Below are 21,111 nucleotides of genomic sequence, written 5' to 3'. Positions count from 1 at the left end.
TGAAGTCAGACGTTTACATACACCTTAGCCAAATACAGTTTTTCACAATTCCTGACATTTAATCCTAGTAAAAATTGCCTTAGGTCAGTTAGGATCACCACTTTTATTTTAAGAATGTGAAATGTCAGAATAATAAGATAATTATTTCAGCTTTTATTTCTTTCATCACATTTCCAGTGGGTCAGAAGTTTACATACACTCAATTAGTATTTGGTAGCATTGCCTTTAAATGGTTTAACTTGGGTCAAGCGTTTCAGGTAGCCTTCCACAAGCTTCCCACAATAAGTTGGGTAAATTATGGCCCATTCCTCCTGACAGAGCTGGTGTAACTGAGTCAGGTTTGTAGGCCTCCTTGCTCACACACTTTCGGTTCTGCCCACACATTTTCAATAGGCTTGAGGTCAGGGCTTTGTGATGGCCACTCCAATACCTTGACTTTGTTGTTGGTAAGCTATTTTGCCACAACTTTGGAAGTATGCTTGGGGTCATTGTCCATTTGGAAGACCCATTTGCGACCAAGCTTTAACTTCCTGACTGATGTCTTGAGATGTTGCTTCAATATATCCACAATTTTCCTTCCTCATGATGCCATCTATTTTGTGAAGTGCACCAGTCCCTCCTGCAGCAAAGCACCCCCACAACATGATGCTGCCACCCCCGTACTTCACGGTTGGGATGGTGTTCTTCGACTTGCAGGCCTCCCCCTTTTTACTCCTAACATAATTATGTTCATTATGGTCAAACAGTTCTATTTTTGTTTCATCAGACCAGAGGACATTTCTCCAAAAAGTACAATCTTTGTCCCCATGTGCAGTTGCAAACCGTAGTCTGGCTTTTTTTATGGCGGTTTTGGAGCAGTGGCTTTTTCCAAGTTGAGCGGCCTTTTAGTTTGTGGATATAGGACTCTTTTTACTGTGGATATAGATAATTTTGTACCTGTTTCCTCCAGCATCTTCACAAGGTCCTTTGCTGTTGTTCTGGGATTGATTTGCACTTTACCAACCAAAGTACGTTCATCTCTAGGAGACTGAACGTGTCTCCTCCCTGAGTGGTATGACGGCTGTGTGGTCCCATTGTGTTTATACTTGCGTACTATTGTTTGTACAGATGAACGTGGTACATTCAGGCATTTGGAAATTGCTCACAAAGATGAACCAGACTTGTGGAGGTCTACAATTTCTCTTTCTGAGGTCTTGGCTGATTTCTTTTGATTTTCCCATGATGTCAAGCACGGAGTTTGAAGGTAGGCCTTGAAATAAATCCACAGGTACACCTCCAATTGACTCAAATGATGTCAATTAGCCTATCAGAAGCTTCTAAAGCCATCATTTTCTGGAATTTTCCAAGCTGTTTAAAGGCACAGTCAACTTAGTGTATGTAAACTTCTGACCCACTGGAATTGTGAGACAGTGAAATAATCTGTCTGTAAACAATTGTTGGAAAAATTACTTGGTGTCATGCACAAAGTAGATGTCCTAACCGACTTGCCAAAACTATAGTTTGTTAACTAGACGTTTGTGGAGTGGTTGAAAAACAAGTTTTAATGATTCCAACCTGAGTGTATGTAAACTTCCGACTTCAACTGTATGTATAAAAATCGTCCGATTTTAAATGGCATCGGCTTTTTTTGGTCCTCCAATAATCGGTATCGGTATTGAAAAATCATAATCGGTAGACATCTAGTAGGTAGAGTTATTAAAGCGAGTATGCATAGTATATACAAAAAAGAGTAGCAACAGTGTAAAAGGGGCTGGGGGGTGTGTCAATGCAAATAGTCTGGGTGGTCATTTGATTAGCTGTTCAGGAGTCTTATGGCTTGGATGTGGAAGCTGTTTAGAAGCCTCTTGGACCTAGACTTGGAGCTCCGGTACCGCTTGCCGTGTGGTAGCAGAGAGAACAGTCTATGACTAGGGTGGCTGGAGTCTTTGACATTTTTTTAGGGCCTTCCTCTGACAACGCCTAGTATAGAGGTCCTGGATGGCAGGAAGCTTGGCCCCAGTGATGTACTGGGCCGTACGCACTACCCTCTGTAGTGCCTTGTGGTCAGAGGCTGAGCAATTGCCATATCAGGTTGTGATGTAAGCAGTCAGGATGCTCTCGATGGTGCAGCTGTAGAACCTTTTGAGGATCTGGGGACCCATGCCAAATCTTTTCAGTCTCCTGAGGGGGAAAAGGTTTTGTCGTGCCCTCTTCACAACTGTCTTCGTGTGCTTGGACCAGGTTAGTTTGTTGGGGATGTGGACACCAAGGAACTTGAAGCCCCGTTGATGAGAGATACCTCCTCTGTTTGGCTGGCTATGTGCAGCCAAAGGTTTTCTAGTCATGATAGTCCAACTCAGAGCCATGTATTTAGTATGAATATAAATATATGGCTCTGGTCCAACCTAAAACATAGACATAGTCCATACCGAATTCTAGCAGAAGCTCCCCTTCCAAGCTTTGCCCCCAAACCTGCTCCTCTTGGATATATCCAGATACACAAAAACAGTAGATAAGTTCAAGCATCTGGATGTTAAATAGGATTTTAAAAGTGTAGTTTGGTCTCACTGAATCCACAGCATTTACAAGTCTGCCTGTTTGTGTCTCTCGTCTGTCCCTCAGGTATGCACACCATAGCAGCCCAGCTCCTGGGTTCTGGGGCATCCATCAACAACACCATGTCCAACGGTCAGACCTTGCTCCACATGGCCATCCACAGACAGGACAGCAAGAGTGCTCTGTTCCTCCTGGAACACCAGGCTGACATCAACGTCAGGTAAATAAGTCACAGATCAGGAGCTTCATAAACCAGCAGATGCATTTCTCAATGATTTATTTTCCCTAGAGGGGGGGGTATGACATATCAAATGACATAAACAACAGTGTAGTCTCTGAATTATACACTAATACGAAGATATAGAGTAGCAGGGATTTTTCTGCCATTGTAATCCTTGGGCGGGCCACCAAAGTGTGTTTTTTTTTTTCGGGTTAAGTCAACTTTTTTCGGACATAATTTTTCGGAATGGAAAAAAAACGCTTTCAGTGTGACCTTAAATGACTAAAACGAGATATGAAGTATGTAGAAAAGATAATGGACCTATATATATTTTTTTTATAATATAATCTTTGACAACTAACAATCAGCAAAATAAAAGCTAGACCGTCGGGAGAATAGAAAAATTCAAAATCAATTAAATTAGCAGTATGTTTAAGAACCCAGCGTTAGCCATGGCAAAATGCATAGAACAGCCTTTAAAACTGCAACATGTACTCTCAGCTGCATTGCAAAAATGTGTAGATTATTTATTTATTTATTTATTTATTTGTGTTAACCAACCTCCAGACGAGCTTCAATGCCATACAACTCTCCATCCGTGGCCTCCAACTGCTCTTAAATACAAGTAAAACTAAATGCATGCTCTTCAACTGATCGCTGCCCGGCACCTGCTGCCCGTCCAGCATCACTACTCTGACTTAGAATATGTGGACAACTACAAATACCTAGGTGTCTGGTTAGACTGTAAACTCTCCTTCCAGACTCACATTAGGCATCTCCAATCCAAAATTAAATCTAGAATCGGCTTCCTATTTCGCAACAAAGCATCCTTCACTCATGCTGCCAAACATACCCTCGTAAAACTGACCATCCTACCGATCCTTGACTTCGGCGATGTTATTTACAAAATAGCCTCCAATACCCTACTCAATAAATTGGATGCAGTCTATCACAGTGCCATCCGTTTTGTCACCAAAGCCCCATATATCACCCACCACTGCGACCTGTATGCTCTCGTTGGCTAGCCCTCGCTTCATATTCATCGCTAAACCCACTGGCTCCAGGTCATCTATAAGTCTTTGCTAGGTAAAGCCCCGCCTTATCTCAGCTCACTGGTCCCCATAGCAGCACCCACCTGTAGCACGCGCTCCAGCAGGTATATTTCACTGGTCATCCCCAAAGCCAAAACTTACTTTGGCCACCTTTCCTTCCAGTTCTCTGCTGCCAATGACTGGAACGAATTGCAAAAATCACTGAAGCTGGAGACTCATATCTCCCTCACTAACTTTAAGCATCAGCTGTCATAGCAGCTCACAGATCACTGCACCTGTACACAGCCCATCTGTAAATAACCCGTCCAACTACCTCATCCCCATATTGTTATTTATTTTGCCCCTTTGCACCCCAGTATCTCTACTTGCACATTCATCTTCTGCTCATCTATCACTCCAGTGTTTAATTACTAAATTGTCATTATTTCACCACTATGGCCTATTTATTGCTTCCTTCCCTAATCTTACCTCATTTGCACACACTGTATATAGACTTTATTGTGTTATTGACTGTATGTTTGTTTATTTGATGTGTAACTCTGTTGTTGTTGTTTGTGTCGCACTGCTTTGCTTCATCTTGGCCAGGTCGCAGTTGTAAATGAGAACTTTTTCTAATTTATAAAAAAAAATATTTATGTAGTCACACTGACGGGCCACCCGGGATCATTGTCACGTCCACCCCTTAAGCCTATTTTTGGTCCAGAAAAAACCTTGCGGAAGCACAAGTCATATGCGATATGACCTGATATGCCCTGTAGTGTTACACATGGGATAAATATCCCTGTGAGTACAAGTAAGCAGGAGGTGTATAAAACCGCCATGTCTCGCTCTCTGCAGGACCCAGGAGGGAGAGACGGCGCTGCAGCTGGCCATCAGTAATCGGCTTCCCCTGGTGGTGGACGCCATCTGCACGCGGGGCGCGGACATGTCCGTGGTGGACAAGAGGGGGCACCCTCCTCTGTGGCTGGCCCTGGAGAATGGCCTAGAGGACATCGCCTCCACACTGGTGAGACCTGAGGGGGTCTGAAGGGGCGATAGAGGAAGGGTGGTGGAGGTTGTGGTAATGGGAGCCCAACAGACGAATGTAAATAACGTGGAATACTAGGATCGCTGTACGTGAGAGCCTTCGACTCTGATGTTGAATATGTTGTCTGCGTGTCCCTGCTACTGTAGGTTCGACACGGTTGTGACGCCACCAGCTGGAGCCCTGGTCCCTCAGGCTGTCAGCAGACCCTCCTCCACAGGGCTGTGGATGAGAACAATGAGGTCACCGCCTGTTTCCTCATCCGCAGGTCCGTCTGATCACACTCAACCCTCCTTTATCAATGTCGCCAGTGTCGCCGATGTGCCTCACTTTCTAACGCACTCATCCCTTAACCATGGACTCACTGCAAATTCTTGTTTGGCTGTTTAGCAGAGCTTGGGTCTGGTTGATAGTCAAGCTCAGGCTTGTTTTGCTGCTAATTCAAAACTGTTTCTTTACTTTCACTGTCATCTATAGAGTTTGGTCAACTTTTCCACTTCTTTATTTATGGTAAGAGTGATAATTCTCCAGATTACAGTTTAATTTAGTTCAGGAATCCATCTTGGTTTAATTTAGTTCAGGAATCCATCTTGGTTTAATCTAGTTCAGGAATCCATCTTGGTTTAATTTAGTTCATTAATCTATCTTGGTTTAATCTAGTTCAGGAATCCATCTTGGTTTAATCAAGTTCAGGAATCCATCTTGGTTTAATCTAGTTCAGGAATCCATCTTGGTTTAATCTAGTTCAGGAATCCATCTTGGTTTAATCTAGTTCAGGAATCCATCTTGGTTTAATTTAGTTCATTAATCTATCTTGGTTTAATCTAGTTCAGGAATCCATCTTGGTTTAATCTAGTTCAGGAATCCATCTTGGTTTAATTTAGTTCAGGAATCCATCTTGGTTTAATTTAGTTCAGGAATCCATCTTGGTTTAATCTAGTTCAGGAATCCATCTTGGTTTAATCTAGTTCAGGAATCCATCTTGGTTTAATTTAGTTCAGGAATCCATCTTGGTTTAATTTAGTTCAGGAATCCATCTTGGTTTAATCTAGTTCAGGAATCCATCTTGGTTTAATTTAGTTCATTAATCTATCTTGGTTTAATCTAGTTCAGGAATCCATCTTGGTTTAATTTAGTTCATTAATCTATCTTGGTTTAATCTAGTTCAGGAATCCATCTTGGTTTAATCTAGTTCAGGAATCCATCTTGGTTTAATTTAGTTCAGGAATCCATCTTGGTTTAATTTAGTTCAGGAATCCATCTTGGTTTAATCTAGTTCAGGAATCCATCTTGGTTTAATCTAGTTCAGGAATCCATCTTGGTTTAATTTAGTTCAGGAATCCATCTTGGTTTAATTTAGTTCAGGAATCCATCTTGGTTTAATCTAGTTCAGGAATCCATCTTGGTTTAATTTAGTTCATTAATCTATCTTGGTTTAATCTAGTTCAGGAATCCATCTTGGTTTAATCAAGTTCAGGAATCCATCTTGGTTTAATTTAGTTCAGGAATCCATCTTGGTTTAATCTAGTTCAGGAATCCATCTTGGTTTAATCTAGTTCAGGAATCCATCTTGGTTTAATCTAGTTCAGGAATCCATCTTGTTTCGGAAAGAGTCTGCAAGAGGAAGGTGGTCCCGTGTGGCTCCGTTAGTAAAGCATGGCTCTTGCAACGCCAGGGTTGTGAGTTCGTTTCCCACTGTACCAAAAAACACGGGGGAGGTATGTAAATGTAAGCACTCTGGATAAGAGCGTCTGCTAAATGACTCCAATATAAATGGAAGTAGTTTCATGGTTAATCAGTGTGACCCTGATGACTGCAAACCAGGGGCGTCAAACTCATATATATATATATATATAAAATAGTGATCTACAGTGTTTTCAATAATGATTTAGGTTCTAGTCAAGTCATATGTTATATCATAGTTCCTCCGCTGTAACCTCTTGGCATAGTGCTGATATGTGGGTCTAGTCTAACCCTGTGTGTCTCTGTAGTGGTTGTGATGTGAACAGCCCGCGGCGGCCAGGCCCTAACGGGGAGGGGGGTGAGGAGGCCAGGGACGGACAGTCACCGCTCCATCTGGCAGGCAGCTGGGGGCTGGAGGAGGTGGTACAGTGCCTTCTGGAGTTTGGAGCCAACGTCAACACACAGGTACGTCTCACTCGCTCGCTTACTTAGGACTTTTACTCCTGGACATTACTCCTCCTGGGCCTACAGCTTTTCAACATATCCAATCTCACTGACTGTCACTCCTCTAAGCACAGGTATCTCACACGGTCATCCCTGTGATAGATTCCTCCACTTAGAGTTGCGATTTAAAAGAATGATTCATTGTTGAGTAAGGAGCATCTCGTGTCTCCTATCCGAGCCCGTTCATTGTGGCTAATATGAGCTGTGTAACCCAGGACGCAGAGGGCCGAGCTTCAATCCACGTTGCCATTAGCAGCCAGCACAGCGTCATCATCCAGCTGCTCATCTCCCACCCGGACATCCGTCTGAACGTACGTGACCGCCAGGGGATGACACCCTTCGCCTGCGCCATGACCCACAAGAACAACAAGGCTGCAGAGGCCATCCTCAAGAGAGAGCCTGGGGCTGCCGAACAGGTGAGAGCGACACACACACACACACACAGCTTCCTCTTTTGGCCCATTTACTACAGTGTACTCCATCTGACATTGTTTATATAAACCAAATCTCCTCCCCAATCCTTCGCTCTCTTTTTCCCCTCTCAGGTGGACAACAAAGGACGTAACTTCCTGCATGTGGCGGTGCAGAACTCTGACATCGAGAGTGTTCTGTTCCTGATCAGTGTCCAGGCCAACGTGAACTCCCGTGTGCAGGACGCTGCCAAGCAGACCCCTCTACATCTAGCTGTTCACGCTGCCTCCGAAATGATCGTCCGTAACCTGGTAATGACACCCTGCTTCCTCGTCTGGAGCTGAATGGGTTTTTTCACCAGTGCCTGGGACCTCGCGATATGATAGTATCGCGATAATATCGTATCGGCCCCTACGTATCGCGATACGATATTGTGATTCTCACCATTTGTATATGTATTGCGATCCGATGTTCCAAACACATAGCTCACTATATGTCTGCTTCAGAGGGACGAGAGAGAGATGCATGGGAAAATGACTTTTGATCAGTCATGGAACTAAAAGTACTGAAAACATGTTGGCTCCACTATTTAAAAAGAAGATGGAGAACAAAGCTATAAGGTGGAAAAATAGTGGAGTTTTGGTGCAGGTACAGCAGACTGGCGATAGCTAACGCTACATAGCAAAAAACGTATAATTGTATTCAAAAGTATCGATTATAATATTGCAATATGTAACAATCATTTTTTTTCACCCATCACTAAGTAACACTGTTCTAGTTGTACAGTGGTTGCTCCACTAAAAGTTTTGCGATTATGCTGCTGTACGCAGAGGTAATTTGTGGATTAGTACGGTACCCTGCGTCACCACTTCATTGATCCAGACCACCACAAGGGGGAGTTAGAGCACTGATTATGCTTTCGGGTCCTACTGTGTCTGGGCGACATAAACCTAAATAGAAACTGATGATTGTGCACGACTTCAGTATTGCTTACTAAAACTGTTGTTACACTTAATGTTTTTTTTTTTTTATTGTTTTTTTTAGGATTATTTTGCTCTTACTGTAGTACTGTAGACCACTCCCGACCGGTCACGTTGTACAGTGCCTGAGTGGCGCAACGGTCTAAGACACTGCACAGCAGTACAAGCTGTGTTGCTACAGATGCTGGTTCAATACCCATGCCGGCCACACTGGCAGACCCATGAGATGACTGTAGGTTTTTGGTTTCTCTCCCTCTAAAAACTCTAATTCTAATAATTCTAAATAACAAACTGGATTTATTTACAAATTAGTAACAATGTCTCACCCCATGTTCAAGAATGGCCTTTTTCTCACTCATTTTACATTATTTGAAAACAAAATAATCTCTGAAATATTGTTATTTTTTAAACAAAGCGATTATTATTAATTTAGAGTTGTATAAAAGCCCCTTGGATATTCTCACAGATTTATTAGTAGGACAATATATATTGGTCATGGCTCCCGAGTGGTGCACAATGGGATTGCCTTGCAGTTGTCCAGCTGTATCCACTGAAAGCGCACGAGGTTCAAGGCACGAGTGCAGGGGGCACGGGATGGGCCGCAGAGCAATGCACAGAAGACTGACCTAGCCCATGGGGAAGGGAGGAGGAGGGGAGTGGACCCCCACCCCGCCACACTGGGTAGCACAGAGCAACACTTTAAGGGGCATTGCACTAATAATGGCGCTGACTAGGGAAACGTTCCCGCTGTTCTTAGTGCCAGTCTGGACATTCAAATTAAAACAATTTAACTAATAATCGCATCTTCATGCTTACTTTAATAAAATAATGATAAACATACTCTTTCAAAATGCCGATGTTTATTTAGTTATGGATCCATAACGAACTACTATGGGAATAAATACCACTGAATTACAGAAATATTGGAACAAAGCTGTCTAATGAAGGTAACAAATTGTTGCTTAATGGAAAATACTCTTTCAAACACACACGGTCACGTTGTACAGCGCCATTATGGCTATTAGCAGGTAGCTGGACAATAGACTTGCCTAGAAGGAGAGTAGGGGGAAAATTCTATTGTCAAATGTATTTTTTTTGTTAAGTTGGCTGTATCACAACCGGCTGTGATTGGTTGCTATTTCAGTTTAATCCACCAGAAGAAGAAAAACGAATAATACAACAAAGTATTATGTATCACTTCCGGCTGTGATTGGGAGTCCCACAGGGGCGGCACACAACTGGCCCAGTGTATCTCTCCCTTTAAAAACACAAATAAATGTTTTGGCCTTTATTCAGATTACAATCGCTCACTTTCATATTTTTTTTTTTTAAACGAAATGACCTCCAAAATATCATTTATATATTAAAAATATTGTTATATATAATCAAAAAAAATAATTATATATTAAGTTGATGGCACAGTTATATAGACCGACGCCTACATAAGACTGAGTGAGTCACTCATTCATGGCTTTGGATCAAAATAAATAAGTACCAACATTCTTTCTGATAGTCTTTAATAAAGAAATGTTTTGATTATCCTGACCTGGACAACATGTACAGTATTATCATAGCCCATGATGGGCTGGTAGCAGGACAATATACCTTTACCAACACCTCTCTGTATTTTGATACTTTGTGGATGGGGCCTCCCCAGTGGTGCAGCTGTCGAAGTCACCGCAATGCAAAATGCGTTGCTACAGATACGCCACCGGGAGACCCGTGAGGCGGCTTTTGGTTTTAATTTAGAATCCTCCAATCCTCTATATGTAATTATTGACGGAGAGTCATGTCATATTTTTTTCGATATACTGTAGGCGACATGAGTCTCACTAGTGTTGAGTAATGTGCTGTTAAAAGTGGTGTAGGTCTTATTTATTTAAAGAGCATATTGAAGTTAGAAGCAATTGGATTTGAAGCAATAGCCTCAAACTATTTAGCACAGTTTCGCGCTGGTTTGAGACGAGCATAGGGACTGGTCTTGATAAATCAATGAGATTTTTATTTTCCCTGAATCTCCTTTTGGATATTGTTTAGACTACAATTAGGGTGTAGAAATGTTATGCTATTAGTGTAACCTTTTATTTAACTAGGCAAGGTAAGTTAAGAACAAATTCTTATTTACAAGGACAGCCTACTCCTTCTTCCCCACCGGGGAATTGAACCCCGGTCTTCCATCTGCCCGCATAACACGGGGATTCTTTAGCTAAATAGCCAAGTACTGTAACCTACTCCCTACCGTCACGTTGTACAGCGCCACCCAGAGGGTTTTACATTTTTCTTGGAATAAAAACAGTATAATATTAATCAAATGAATTAAGCAACATTTCTTAAAATCAGTCCCGTACACTATGTTCTTCCATAAAAAGGTTTTAAATTCTCTAGTTCAACCACTATTGAAGGCTATCAAATGCTTCTCAAATATACCCTCTAGTGGTCAAACTAGCACTAACTAGCATTGATGGTACCAGTGGTTGGCATATAATTCTGCAGCACCATGCAAGCTGTTCCGTAGTACGCTGCAACTTTTAAAGGACGAAGCTGTTCTTCTGTCAGGATAGCTGACTGTCTGTGGGCTCTATTTGAACAAACATAACGGTAGACTTCTGGTGCTCTCACGTGGCGCTCCCATGAGTGACAGAAATAATTATCACACAGCGGGAATCGTGGGCGAAATAGCTGGCGATGGCGTGAAAGGGCTGTTTTGATAAAAAAATAATAATAAGCTGTAGGTGTAACGAGGGCTTGACCACTCGCTGGTCAATCAACGTGCTCCATGGCTTGGCTTAGTATGGCGTGTGGTGGTCTCAAGTTGTGTGTTTTTTGACAGTCGTTACGTTGTCATTAACTCCAATGTCTTAGAGCCACACGTCTGTCTGGGACTTTCATCTTAATTGCAGCCGCGGCGTGCAGATGGTCAGATGGTGAAGCGTTTAACACGACCGGAACCGCGTTAACATCCTCTTATGAGATACGCAACTATAAAAGAGACAACCTGGAACGCAACGTGAGTGTGTGTGTGTGAGACTGGTGTCTGACTCTAGTATGTCCACTGCAGCTGCTGGCCGGGGCCAAAGTGAATGAGCTGACCAAACACAGACAGACCGCTCTACACCTGGCAGCCCAGCAGGACCTGGCCACTATCTGCTCTGTGCTGCTGGAAAACGGAGTGGACTTCACCGCTGTGGACGAGAATGGCAACAACGGTACAGGCCCCCCGGTTTCCCAAAATCTTCTTATGGCTAAGTTCATCGTTAGAACCTTTTTGAAGGAACATCGTTACATCTCAGAGACGTTTCCCCAAAACCATCGTTATTAACGTTGCGCTTGAAACGGCTTGTTATTTAACGACTGACCAATCGTAGAACAGAGAAGTGCGTCTTTAGGTGATTTTTTTAAAAAAAGACAAAATTATTTGCCCTTCAGCGTCACTTTTATACACACAAGATCTCTGCTAAACATGAGATCTCTGTAAGATCTCTGCTAAGCACGAGATCTCTGCTAAGCACAAGATCTCTGCTAAACACGAGATCTCTGCTAAACACGAGATCTCTGCTAAACACGAGATCTCTGCTAAACACGAGATCTCTGCTAAACACGAGATCTCTGCTAAACACGAGATCTCTGCTAAACACGAGATCTCTGCTAAACACGAGATCAAGATGTTTCTGTCTCTCTGTGACCTCTGATAACTTCAGAACGAATGACTACAAATACAAAGTTGCCAGTGTCTTTGAGACTGTTACAAACAAGCGAAAGACAAATGAAAACCAAGAGGACTATTATAAGACAAACACAGTGTAGACTACATAGATCTATATATTGAAATGCATTTCATGTTCATTCAATTGAGTTTTATTTAGCTATTTGTACGCTACTATAATTTTTGTCTCAATATATTTCATGATGTATAACGTGATCAACGATGTGTCAAATCTTGAGTTAGTCCGTTATTATATGGTAGGCATTAGAATAAGCCGCTCCAATATTTTGCAGCCGTAGGTGATAGTATCTCTCTAGGAGCTGATCCGTCGTCAGTATTGTAGAATAATTATAATATTAAGGTAAGATTTGAAAGGGAGAAAGCTGATCCGAGAGCAGCGCTTCCTTTCTTTTTATCCTATCAGTATCGACACATGCCTTATAACGGCGCTCTTAGCGAACGTTCTGTCTGCGTGGTGTTTTTTGGGAAACGCATGTTAAATTTTAGAGCGTTGTAGGACAGATGCATTGTTAAAATAAGTTCCGTCACTATATGGAAACCAGAGCCGTAATGGCCCTGAGCCGTAATGGCCCTGAGCCGTAATGGCCCCGAGGCGTCATGGCCCTGAGCCGTCATGGCCCTGATTCATCAGGTCAGCACCCCTAATCTGCTGTTTATGATACTTGCCTGACAAATAAGGGCCTTTTTAACTCTAGTGGACATCAAGTTGTCTCGCGCTACAAAAACGGGAGATGTGATGGGCTTCTGCCCCAAGTGGGCTGTTCCGGCTTACTTACTGACTCTTTTTAAACTCCTTTTTCCCTGTTTTTCCTCACGGTTTTGTTTTCTCTTGTCCTGTCCGTCCTCAGCTCTGCACCTGGCCGTAATGCAGGGTCGGCTTAATAATGTGCGAGCCCTTCTCACAGAGTCCAACATCGACGCAGAGGCCTTCAATCTCCGGTGCGCTCCTGCTCTCACCGATTCATAACTTCAGCCATGGTGCTGCTCTTAATGGCCATTACACAAAAGGTTTATTGTGTTTTTATTCACTGAACACTTGTCTGTTTTGTAGGGGCCAGTCACCGATGCACGTCTTGGGGCAATATGGGAAAGAGAATGCGGCGGCCATCTTTGAGCTTTTCTTGGAGTGTATGCCTGAGTACCCTCTGGACAAAGTGGACAATGAAGGGAACACCGGTAGGAAGGAGAGCAGGGTTCTGCTTCAATCTCTATCTGACTGATTGGATTAAGGCTCCTTTGGGTTTAGTGTTTCTGTCCTGACTAACAACTTGCTTAGTTAGTCTCAAATGTTTGACTCGTTATAAGCCATTATAATGATATTTATTTATCCTCTTTATCTAACCAGGTAAATTATTTGGGAGCACATTCTCTCTTACAATAGCGAATAATACTAAATTAAAGGAACCAAGAGGTATATATGTTCTAGAGAATAACATCAATCATTTTTTTGGGGTTCCTCAGTTCTGTTGTTGGCCTACATGAAGGGCAACGCTAACCTGTGTCGTGCCATCGTGAGGTCTGGTGCACGTATGGGCCTCAACAACAACCAGGGAATCAACATCTTCAACTACCAAGTAGCCACCAAGCAGCTGCTCTTCCGCCTCCTAGGTTAGACGCTCGGTCACACCTGGAATGGATCTGCTGTTGGTGTTACATACCGTATTTCAGTGTAGAGGACCTACAGCACATAGTTCACATTAGGTCACCTGCTTTGACATATCATTTAGGTATAGAGAAGAGTTTACATTGGATCCTTGGAATAATCCTGATTTTTATTGACACTCGGGTCAATACATTTTGAATAGGTATTTTTAAGAGGATGGTGGGGCCATTCTCACTATGTGTTTTGTGTGTTGTTTTTTTTTAGATATGTTGTCCAAAGAGCCCCCGTGGTGTGATGGATCAAACTGTTATGAATGTGCTGCCAAGTTTGGCGTCACCACAAGGAAACATCACTGGTAAGTACCGGAAAAACAGTTTCTTAATAAAGACTGCTTTTGTCCTTCCCGAGAGAAGTGAAATTGTTAGTTCCAAGTCCTGTTGTCTTTGACAAGTTATTATATCAGACCTTACTCACCAAATGTTCTCTCTGCTCATCTTTCTCGCCCTTCTCCCTCGTTTTCCTTCTTTTTCCTCCCTGGCCCCCTCTTGTCCTCCCCCCTCGTCTCACCCCAGCCGTCACTGCGGCCGCTTGCTCTGCCACAAGTGTTCTATAAAAGAGATCCCCATCATTAAGTTTGACCTGAACAAGCCCGTGCGGGTCTGTGATGTCTGCTTCGACGTGCTGACTCTGGGTGGGGTGTCCTAATGCAGTGGACAGCCTGCTCCTCCATCCTTCTCTCCCTCCATCTTCCCACCACCCCGACACCATAGGCTGGGCAACAACAGGAGATCGGGTGACTCGGCAGTGGCAGCCAGGGCTAGTTATTGGACAGAGTTACAGACAGACCACAACCTCTGTACTATTCATTCCAGTCTATCAAAACATGTTAGCTAATGTTCCAACAGGACTTAAGAAGTAGAATATAAAAACATTGTACATGTTTTTTTTTTTTTAAATCAAATTAATCACGTAGTGAAAATGGGATAAAATGAAAGTAGCTTGGCTTGACTCAATGACTCCTGGACTGGACTGGACTGGTTGGGGAGAGGTAGATGTTAATCGTATTGTCATGATTTGACCCCTGATATCATTCATCGGGTGTTTGAAGGAATCATGAGAATCATTGATGAACTTGTGACGGTGTCAGATTGAGTCAGTGATGAACGTGTAATGGTGTCAGATTGAGTCAGTGATGAACGTGTAATGGTGTCAGATTGAATCAGTGAAGAACATGTAATGGTGTCAGATTGAATCATGAGAATCGGTGATGAACGTGATGGTGTCAGAGCCCTAACCCTGGTCTCGGTTGAGAGCAGACAGACAAGACCGCATGTGTGCAGCAGCCGAGCTGGCCTACTCATCAAATGAATCCATCCCTGCACTGTGCTGGTGAGACAGGAAACAGCAGCCGAGCTTGCTGCCCTCTTAAGACCTGCCCTGCCGTTACAATCAGCCGACCTTTGTCCCGAAATGTGCACTCGTTCACTTCCCTTCATGGATTCAGAAGAAAAAGGACTGCTGTATTTTCTCTTAGCTGTGTGGCCGTGTGGCCGTGTGGCCGTGTAGCCGTGTGGCCGTGTGGCTGGTTCTATATGAACAAGAGACGGGTTGGTTGGATTTTAAGGGAATGGAGTTGACAATTTTTTTCATATATAAAAAAAAATACATCTATTTGAATTGATGATTCAGTGATGGAATTAATGATTAAAATGTTCATGAAACACTAATGGGGTTAAATATATTGCTGAATATATTGCTGAATTAACTCAATACTTAAAGTGAGACCTCTGCTTTAAAAAAATAAAAAATCAAATCTTTGTGAGATTATATTCACATGATTTGAAATGTGACGGAATAAAACAACCTCCTTAAGTGTTTCTCGACCACACGGTAAAGATTTAGAGCATCGGTAAGTGGGACTAGGCACTCAACTATCACGTGAGGTGTTTTCTATCAGAACTGGAACGGCTGAGAACACCTTTACCATTGAGGATTTGTTAGTCCCAAAATGCATAATAATTATTGCTTTGAAATTGTACTTATGATAAAATACCTATTATGCTTATGCATGTCATTTAATTTGTAGCCTATACTTTTGTATTGTCTTATAATCATTGTGAATTGTGTCGGTTTCCCAGACCACCAAAGTGTACATTCCAAGTCCATGAAATCTGGGTCTTTAGTAAGGTGGTGTTGTTGGGGGGGGGGGGGTGGGGGATTTATATGTAACATGCTCCAATTGGTATTGCCTCAAGTGTTGTCTTGACCTGGCAGGCTAGTTTCCCAGACCCAGATTAAGATGAGTCCAGGACAACAACAACAACAAAAAAAGCACTTTCAATGAACATGTTCAGGCCTTTAGTCCAGATAACCAGCCTGTATGTTTTAATGCATCTGGATTTCAAAACCTAACAGGTGCACTTTATCAAAGATCACATGACATTTCTGACATAAGGGGAGAGAATGTGAGAGGAGTTGGTGGTGGCCATTGGTCCGTCAGTGGTCCACTATAATCATTGTTAAATTGTACAGAAATGTATAATATTTTTGACCACTACAACTGTTTTGTACTTTGTACTTTGTACTACTTTTTTTTGTTTGTTTGTGACAAAACTGAAATGTTTTGCCTCTTAATCTTTTCTGAACGTTGTGTTCTCTCTATGCTCAGATATCTAGCCCGTCTCTTCCTTCCGTGTCCTTTTTTTTTTAGAGAAAAGGGAGGACGAATTTTCATAAAGTTAATCAAAAATAAAACACAGAATCTTGTTTTTCACTCTACTTTTCATACAACAACAAAACATGAACTTATTTCTAAGATGACGTTTCAGTACAACTTCCTGGTACACATCTGTCCTTATTGTCTTCACATCCCATCTGACAATTACCAAAACACATATGAAACAAATTTAATTTGTCTATCTAGTCTATGTACAGATTTAATAGTAAACATTTCCCTTCTATTCCTAGTTAGTGTCAATTATTTGGCATACTGCACATTAATTACACAGAACTTAAAAATGTGCATGCATAAAGAACTAAACAGAAAATCAACTTTGAAAATAACCAAACTGGCATAAATCAAATACCCAGTAATTCTGATTAGGACACCTTGGGAAGTCCCTGAATTTTAAATAACAGTATATAAGCCATTCTATAGTCTTTTTGCAAGAGGCTCAGCCTTCCCAGAACCCCCTACTCTCTGACAGGACATGAGTCCGCGTGAGGGGGGCAGTCCTCGTACTCCTGAATGTTTGGGTTTTCCAGCGTGGAGGAATTCTGGACACACACACAGCGAGAGCGGCCCGAGCCAGGAGAGAACAGCTTCCTAGGTACGCCGGCCCAGTCTCTCTGCACTCCACCACTAAGGAGAAAATAACAGTCAAATCAGAGGTTCATGCTTAAAAAAAACAGTTCATTCCCTAATAATACTTCCAGAGACCATCTCTGTAATGCAGCCTTCCCCCAAACTCAGTGCACGTTTGTTTTTTTTGCCCTAACTACACAGCTGATTAAAATGATCCAAAGCTTGATTATTTGAATCAGCTGTAGTGCTAGGGGGGGAAAACTAAACGTGGGAAACACTGCTATAACGGCTGTGAATATTCTATCCAGTCTGTTTTATAGCAGGAAAACAATACGTATTTATATGTTGGCTCCCCCAAGTGTAATGAAATCTTTCAGTATGGGACCGTTTGGACCTGCACACGTTGCTCCACCACCACATAGGCTAGTAAATACAATGGGCGCGTTCGAGCGCATCAAATCCGTGGTGCATTGTGACTGATCTACAAATAATAAAATGAGCAGTTACTCATTTTGCCAAGATGCAAGGTGATTCGTAGTCGGCCTGCCTGCCACGTAGTCGGCCTGCGACGCCGGCTGCAATGTCGAACAAGTCCAATGTTTCTCTGTGCACCATGTCGTCAGTACCTCTTGGTGGAGCACCAGACCCGTCCTCTCCTGGCAGCGTTCCACTCCGAGTTGCAGGCTGGGAGGTGTTGCTTCTCAGCCAAGGCTTGGTCTTTGAGTCTCCGCCCCTGCTCCAGGGCTGCCTCCACCTGTAGCAGGGCCTCGGTGGGCTCTCCACGCTCACTGTAGAACCGTCCCACCAGTCTGCCTGTAGCATAGGGGACTTTAACCTCACACTAATGGACTTACCTTCCTTATACTGTCAATGGGTTCTCTGTATACACCTGTCCTGTGGGCTAACAATGTCTAAGTGAAAATACATGACACATTTCTTTATGAAGTCCCTTGTAGACTAAACCATATCACGGGCTTGGATAGTTTCCCCATTCTGAGAAATTATGTATTTAAAAGGTTTAGTCCGCAAGGGAATTTATACCCCCCAAAAAAGTGTATCATGTATTTTCACTTGTATAATGTATTGAACAGGTACTGGGTGCAATAATATCAACCTTGTGACAAATGTTCATTGATCAAATGGACCACGGATCCTCACATAAAGATACCCTGGCCTGGCATACAGTCATTGGGCTCATTTGAGCGCTAAAGCAAAAGTAACCGAATGTAGACTAAAGTAGAGGTGATCCGCTCGAACACAACTCATTGTATGACACGCACCGACAGGCTCGTAGTCCTTGTGATAGAAGGCCAGCCAGTCGTACAGGGACACCACCTGAGCAGGGGACAGACTAGACAAGTCATCGGTCAGACCAGTGTCTGTGAAGTCCCCAGTGACAAAGGCCAGAGAAGCGTCTTTACCTTAAAAACAAGGGGGAATAGAAAGCAGCATAAACATGTATTCACACGTCTGACAAAATCTGCGTCTCGTATTTTTACGTGTTTGGAATGTTATATAATCTACAGGCATGTTCACAATTAAGAGATCCGCTGTTAAAGGACCCTGGCACGTAGATTTAAAACTATTTTAAAAAATCACCTGCAAAGAAACGATAACCACCACCAGGACCATAATGCTTCATCCCCTTTTCTACATCGAACACCTGTCCTAAAATGGCCAGATAAAGGCCCTTACTGTTCTCCTCTCCGCTGTACAGTGATAACTCATCTTTGATTATGAGACGCGCAGGTGGAACTGTCGATTGAGGTGCATCGCCAGTAATGTTGGCCCAGTCCTGACGCAGTAATAGTATCGCCACTAATACAAAAATAAACGAAATGATAAACCCTAACATTATGTCTATTCCTTGTTATTTGCCGTTATTCTTTGACCAATGTTCAGTCATTGACAAAATGTTTCAACGATTCTGTTGTTTTGTTTTTCCGGGTATGCATTTCATCCGCGGCACATGCTTACATCCGTGCAGATATACGAATGTCTTCTTCTGTATAAAAAAAAAATGGCGGTTGGCAACCAAAAGGTGAATTACCGCCACCAACTGGACTGGAGTGTAAATCAAATTAACCTGCCATTTAAAAAAAAAATTAAATATTATTTCACCTTTATTTAACCAGGTAGGCTAGTTGAGAACAAGTTCTCATTTACAACTGCGACCTGGCCAAGATAAGGCATAGCAGTGTGAACAGACAACACAGAGTTACACATGGAGTAAACAATTAACAAGTCAATAACACAGTAGAAAAAAAAGAGAGTCTATATACATTGTGTGCAAAAGGCATGAGGAGGTAGGCAAATAATTACAATTTTGCAGATTAACACTGAAGTGATAAATGATCAGATGGTCATGTACAGGTAGAGATACTGGTGTGCAAAAGAGCAGAAAAGTAAATAAATACAAACAGTATGGGGATAACCCTTCACTTATTAAAAAATACAATACACAATAAAACCCACCACCCCATTCCACTACTTTGACCCTCTACACCAGGCCAACAGCCTGGGAGGAAAGGACAGTACCATTCAACACTCCCTGTAACTCCTCTGCAGTAAAATCTTGTACACCCAAGTACCTCTCTGCAGCTGCCACCACATCACCTATTTTCTATGCTTTACATTCCATTTCTGCGGTACAGACGATAACCATGGCAATGAACGCTAAAAAGCCATCCTTACTGAAGCATATTTAATTCGTATGTCTACTATTTATACTTCTGATCCCCAGCAACATTGGCAGTGAACTCATACCACTTATTTGGGGCGGCAGGTAGCGTAGTGGTTAGAGCGTTGGTCTAATAACCAGAAGGCTAAAATATCAAATCCACTGAGCTGAAAAGGTTAAAAAATTGTAATTCTGCCCCTGAACAGGCAGTTGAACCCACTGTTCCTAGGCTATCATTGAAAATATGAATATGAATTTGTTCTTAACTGACTTGCCTAGTTAAATAAAGGTTCAATTGTTTTTGCTGAAACTACACATTAATTTGTTCCATGCCCCCCTGCACACTCCTCATATCTACGAATCTCCTTCCTACACACAGATGCAAGATAAACATACGCTTGACACCTGAAACACTGTAGTGGGTTTGGAACAAAAGCTCTTACGGGATAACTGATATATCCTTACATTCCTTTGTCAGGTAAAGACTCAGAATCAAAACACAAAAGGACAGACAGTAACTCTTCTGTTACACCACAGATTTACAAACCATCTGTTTAGTGGTTTTGTAGCTCAGTGGTTTGGACATTCGGAAAGTATTCAGACCAATTGACTTTTTCTACATTTTCTTACGTTACAGCCTTTTTCTAAAATAGATTAAATTGTTTTCTCCCCCCCAATACCCCATAATGACAAAACAAAAAACAGGTTTTAGATTTTTTTTTACAAATGTATAAAAATAAATAAAATGAAATACCACATTTACATAAGTATTCAGACCCTTTACTCAGTACTTTGTTGAAGCACCTTTGGTAGCAATTACAGCCTTAAGTCTTCTTGGGTATGACACTACAAGCTTGGCACACCTGTATTTGGGAAGTTTCTACCATTCTTCTCTGCAGATCCTCTCAAGCTCTGTCAGGTTGGATGGGGATTGTCGCTGCACAGCTTTATCAGGTCTCTCCAGAGATGTTCGTTCTTGTTCAAGTCCTGGCTCTGGCTGGGCCACTCAAGGACATTCAGAGACTTGTCCAGAAGCCACTCCACCATTGTCTTGGCTGAGTGCTTAGGGTCGTTGTCCTGTTGGAAGGTGAACCTTCGCCCCAGTCTGAGGTCCTGAGCACTCGGGAGCAGGTTTCCATCAAGAATCTCTCTGTACTTTGCTCCGTTCATCTTTCCCTCGATCCTGACTAGTCTCCCAGTCCCTGCCATGCTTCACCATGCTTCACAGTAGGGATGGTGCCAGGTTTCCTCCAGATGTGATGCTTGGCATTCAGGCCAAAGAGTTCAATCTTGGTTTCATCAGACCAGAGAAACTTGTTTCTCATGGCCTGGGAGTCTTGAGGTGCTTTTTGGCACACTCCAAGCGGGCTGTCATGTGCCTTTTACTGAGA

At 42.5% G+C, this 21,111-nt stretch overlaps 2 protein-coding genes across 4 annotated transcripts in view; one reads left to right on the top strand and one right to left on the bottom strand.

Annotated features, from left to right (window-relative positions):
• ankfy1 (ankyrin repeat and FYVE domain containing 1) overlaps positions 1-16,490 on the top strand; it is a 38,340-nt gene extending 21,850 nt beyond the window's left edge. For 2 of the 3 annotated variants that reach the window (XM_036989614.1, XM_036989613.1), the window contains exons 14-26: positions 2,602-2,755; positions 4,645-4,813; positions 4,981-5,099; positions 5,309-5,341; positions 6,823-6,979; positions 7,234-7,434; positions 7,564-7,740; positions 11,468-11,615; positions 12,982-13,072; positions 13,185-13,309; positions 13,595-13,741; positions 14,001-14,091; positions 14,309-16,490. In XM_036989614.1, coding sequence (XP_036845509.1) covers positions 2,602-2,755; positions 4,645-4,813; positions 4,981-5,099; positions 5,309-5,341; positions 6,823-6,979; positions 7,234-7,434; positions 7,564-7,740; positions 11,468-11,615; positions 12,982-13,072; positions 13,185-13,309; positions 13,595-13,741; positions 14,001-14,091; positions 14,309-14,441 — 1,745 coding nt within the window. In that variant the 3' untranslated portion in view covers positions 14,442-16,490. The remainder of the gene's footprint in view (positions 1-2,601; positions 2,756-4,644; positions 4,814-4,980; positions 5,100-5,308; positions 5,342-6,822; positions 6,980-7,233; positions 7,435-7,563; positions 7,741-11,467; positions 11,616-12,981; positions 13,073-13,184; positions 13,310-13,594; positions 13,742-14,000; positions 14,092-14,308) is intronic. The other variant, XM_021617406.2, reaches the window with a different exon arrangement.
• LOC110533314 (neuferricin) lies at positions 16,325-19,041 on the bottom strand. Its single transcript, XM_021617409.2, has 4 exons — positions 18,640-19,041; positions 18,321-18,461; positions 17,667-17,853; positions 16,325-17,097 (listed from the first exon to the last, which is right to left on the bottom strand). Exons 1-4 carry the CDS (start codon positions 18,893-18,895, stop codon positions 16,929-16,931), a joined length of 753 nt encoding a protein of 250 aa, XP_021473084.2. The 5' UTR covers positions 18,896-19,041; the 3' UTR covers positions 16,325-16,928.
• Positions 19,042-21,111: the final 2,070 nt, after the last annotated feature.

Source organism: Oncorhynchus mykiss, chromosome 10 (genome assembly GCF_013265735.2).
Source record: "Oncorhynchus mykiss isolate Arlee chromosome 10, USDA_OmykA_1.1, whole genome shotgun sequence".
Classification (NCBI taxonomy): Eukaryota; Metazoa; Chordata; class Actinopteri; order Salmoniformes; family Salmonidae; genus Oncorhynchus; species Oncorhynchus mykiss.
This window is presented reverse-complemented; position numbering and strand designations above follow the sequence as displayed.